This window comes from Arachis ipaensis, chromosome B09, assembly GCF_000816755.2.
Source record: "Arachis ipaensis cultivar K30076 chromosome B09, Araip1.1, whole genome shotgun sequence".
NCBI classification, from domain to species: Eukaryota; Viridiplantae; Streptophyta; class Magnoliopsida; order Fabales; family Fabaceae; genus Arachis; species Arachis ipaensis.
The window spans coordinates 2,414,971-2,418,418 of NC_029793.2; the positions used below are offsets into that span (position 1 = coordinate 2,414,971).

General features: G+C 35.4%; 1 protein-coding gene across 1 annotated transcript in view; it reads right to left on the bottom strand.

The window, feature by feature from the left end:
- LOC107618199 (aspartate aminotransferase) overlaps positions 418-3,448 on the bottom strand; it is a 6,148-nt gene continuing 3,117 nt past the window's right edge. The window contains exons 5-9 of the mRNA XM_016320188.2: positions 2,652-2,808; positions 2,251-2,357; positions 1,976-2,034; positions 1,600-1,708; positions 418-1,182 (exon numbers count right to left, since the gene is read on the bottom strand). Coding sequence (XP_016175674.1) covers positions 718-1,182; positions 1,600-1,708; positions 1,976-2,034; positions 2,251-2,357; positions 2,652-2,808 — 897 coding nt within the window. The 3' untranslated portion in view covers positions 418-717. The remainder of the gene's footprint in view (positions 1,183-1,599; positions 1,709-1,975; positions 2,035-2,250; positions 2,358-2,651; positions 2,809-3,448) is intronic.

Sequence of the window (3,448 nt, forward strand, 5' to 3'; positions counted from 1 at the left end):
TCACAAAGAAGAAAATATGGGAAAACTTTGGAGTGAAAAAAAGAAAATATTTTTATTTAAGGTTAAAGTTCACTTTGGTTCCTCTAAATATACACATAAATTATATATTTTAATAATTATGTTTTATGTAATCTGAAATTTTCATTGTTTTTGAAACCAAACATTGATACTTCTTATAATCGAGTTTTGATGGTCAATAGTTTTATCTCCAATATTTTTTCCAACACAATAACTTGGAAAAAATAATAGAGTTTAATTTTGATGCATTGAATGTGCAATCACACCATTCACGTTATCAATGTAAAAGGTAGTAATTTTTCTTGATGTGACGATATATAATTAGATGTACGTGTAAAACTACTTTACACTATTAGTGCATCAAAATTACATTCAAAATAATAATAAATAGAAGGGAGATGAGCAATTAGACATTTGAATGTATGTAACAGAATTCAATGAGTACAAAAACAAGTGCATTGCATCTGCATATCTATGTTGAACTGAATCACTGTTTTTTAAAATCAAAATCAATACAAATATTAAATTTAAAAACCTTGCAAACCTACAAGGCTACAACCTTCTTATTCAAATTGCAGCAATTGCAAGCTTTTTGTTCCACTTGCAAAATGGACCTTTCTTCTTTCTTTCTTCTGTTTTCTCCTTTAGTATACATTTTCTTTCTTTCTTTTCTTTTTGTATAGAGATTTGCTACAAGTTTCACTCTTGCTCCTTCACCAAACCATGCTTAACCAATTCTTCCAACCCTCTCTTCAACCTTCCGGCCGCTTCTTTGCATTCGCTCTCTATCAAGCCGCCAAACGAGATTCTAAGATTACCGGGCGAACCGGAAGCACTTCCAGGGATCACGGCGACCCCATGTCTATTAGCTAGCCAGCGAACGACTTCAAAGTCATCGTAACCATGTCCTTCAGGAAGCTTCGCCCACAAGTAAATAGCACCTTCTCCTCCCTTCACAGAACCCTCTCCAAGAGGGGAGAGAGCTTCTAGGACTATTTCTCTGTTCTTAACAAGAGTCTTGACGCGTTCTGTGACCCACTCGGGTCCCATTTCTAAGGAGTGGAGGGCAAGGTGTTGCGAAATTATTGAAGCGCAGATGGGAATGTTGTCTTGTACTTTGAAAAGTTGATCAGCAAGTCCTTCTACTTCAGATGGATATGCTATCTACAACAGATAAAAGATAAAAATTAGTAGAGATTATAACTTTTTTTTGAAAAAAGATTAATGAGCAAAGTTAATGTAATATGCAATCAAAAATTTGTGTCAACTATAGGGAAAGGAACACAATCTAGACCAAAAAGAATTTTAAGGACTTGGGGAATCCTCTAAACATTTGTCACATTGCTCGATTAGGAGTACGCCTCGCTTGACAATGTACTCGGCCGTTAGGCCTTGTTTGGTAACTGTCTTAGGATAAGGAGACATAGAAAGACACCTAAATGTCTTCTTTGTCTTGAAAAAAACGACTATCTCCGTTACCAAACAAGCATCAACAAATATTCCAACTAGAGAGCACTGGTTATCTACATTTCTACAGCATCCGATGGTACAAGAATGAAGAGATTGAAAGAGTTTACTTACATATCCGACGCGCCATCCCATCATCCCATAAGCTTTTGAGAAAGAGAAAACATTAACAATGTGATTTCCCTCAACACAAGAGTGTTTCAGACCATCATACATGAAGTACCTGCATGTATATTTTATTTTAAACAAAATGAAGTACCATAAGGAAGACTAAGATCCATAAATACAATAAAATTTGTGCATGCCAAGTGCAGCCCCTCATGTTCTGTTCTGTCTTCTTCTATTCTTTACCCTATATTCTACTCCAATGGTACCAGGATCTTACATATTATTAATAAACAGAATATATCATAAACATATATCTGAGACTTCTTTCTTGTTTAATTTTCCTTTCATATATATGAAGGTGAAGATAACTTAAAAAACTTACTCATATGTGTTGTCAACAATAAGCCAAGAGCCAGCAGTCTTGCAGAGATCTGAAATCCTCTGGCCAATTCAAAAAGAAATACTGCTTGCTCAGAAATTTTCAGAAAAAGTAAAACAAATAATAATGATAGAAAATGAAACAACTTGTAGTTTTAAGATAATACAAAATATTCAAAGAGAGGTGGATTGCCTTCATAAGAGGAATGAAAAAGAGGCGGTAGAAATAAAACTTGAACATAAAATTCTTAAAAACAACATTGAGAGACAGAGAGAGACCTTAAGAAGAGACTCTGGAATATAGGTACCGGATGGATTGCCGGGATTTACAACGGTGACAAGCTTTGGGACAGGTTTAGTTTCTGATAAAATTCTTTCCAACCAATCTGAAAATCAACAAAATTAAAATAAATGGCCAAAACAAAGAAACCATTGAACTATTAAACAGGACAATGTTGTATGATATGCTTCAAGGATTTAGCAATAAATGTATTCCACAAAAACTTAAAACCAAAGTGGGATAATTATGCATGTGTGACATTTTAGCATATTGGTTCCTAGTTTGTCAATCTTTTCTAGAATTCAATTAATCCAGAGCTAGTCCATCAAATTACTGATTGGATCAATAATATAGTTAACAAAAAAACAAATTGCGGTAACTGGATCGTGCAGCATCTTACCTGCATCAGGATAAAGTGTTTCTGGTTTACCAGGACCAACTAGTATATTGGTAACGCCCGTCATCTGGAAGGACATGTATGAATTGAAGTAGTAAGGGGCAAACATAACCACCGAGTCCCCCGCATCACACAGTGTAAGAACTAGATTAACAAATGCCTGCACTGCATATGTTTGGAAATGAGTACCACAACACAATAGACAATACTGATTATGTAAACAAAATAAGACACCACATTGGAGCTAAGCCTAAGATTTACAAAACTCATAAAATTTTAGTCTATGCCAAGAAAGCTGCTAAATATAGGAATGGTGAAGTTTTAAAAGGAATATATAGATTAACAAATCAATTGGTTGGTCGGGATAGTATTGAATTGTCTCATCTGCAGTTTGCAAATGATACTATTCTATTCTGTCCCCAGGAGGAAGATACTATCAGGAACTATAAGTGGCTGTTGAGGTGCTTTGAGCTAATGTCTGGGTTGAGCATTAACTTTGAAAAATCAAGTTTGATTCCGATCAATTGTGAGCAAGGCTGGACTCGGAGGATGTGCAGGCTGTTGGGGTGCAAGGAAGATTCCCTACCAGTAAAATATCTTGGAATTTCCCTGGGTGCAAATCCTAGACTTGTCAAGACTTGGAAACCAGTGATAGACAAAGTAGAAGCAAAACTCAGTGTGTGGAAAGCAAAAACACTCAATAAGGCTGGTAAGCTAGTTCTGATTAAGTCTGTCCTTAATAGCTTGCCTGTGTATTATCTTAGCCTGTATAAAATGCCAAAGTCTATGGCGGAAAAGTT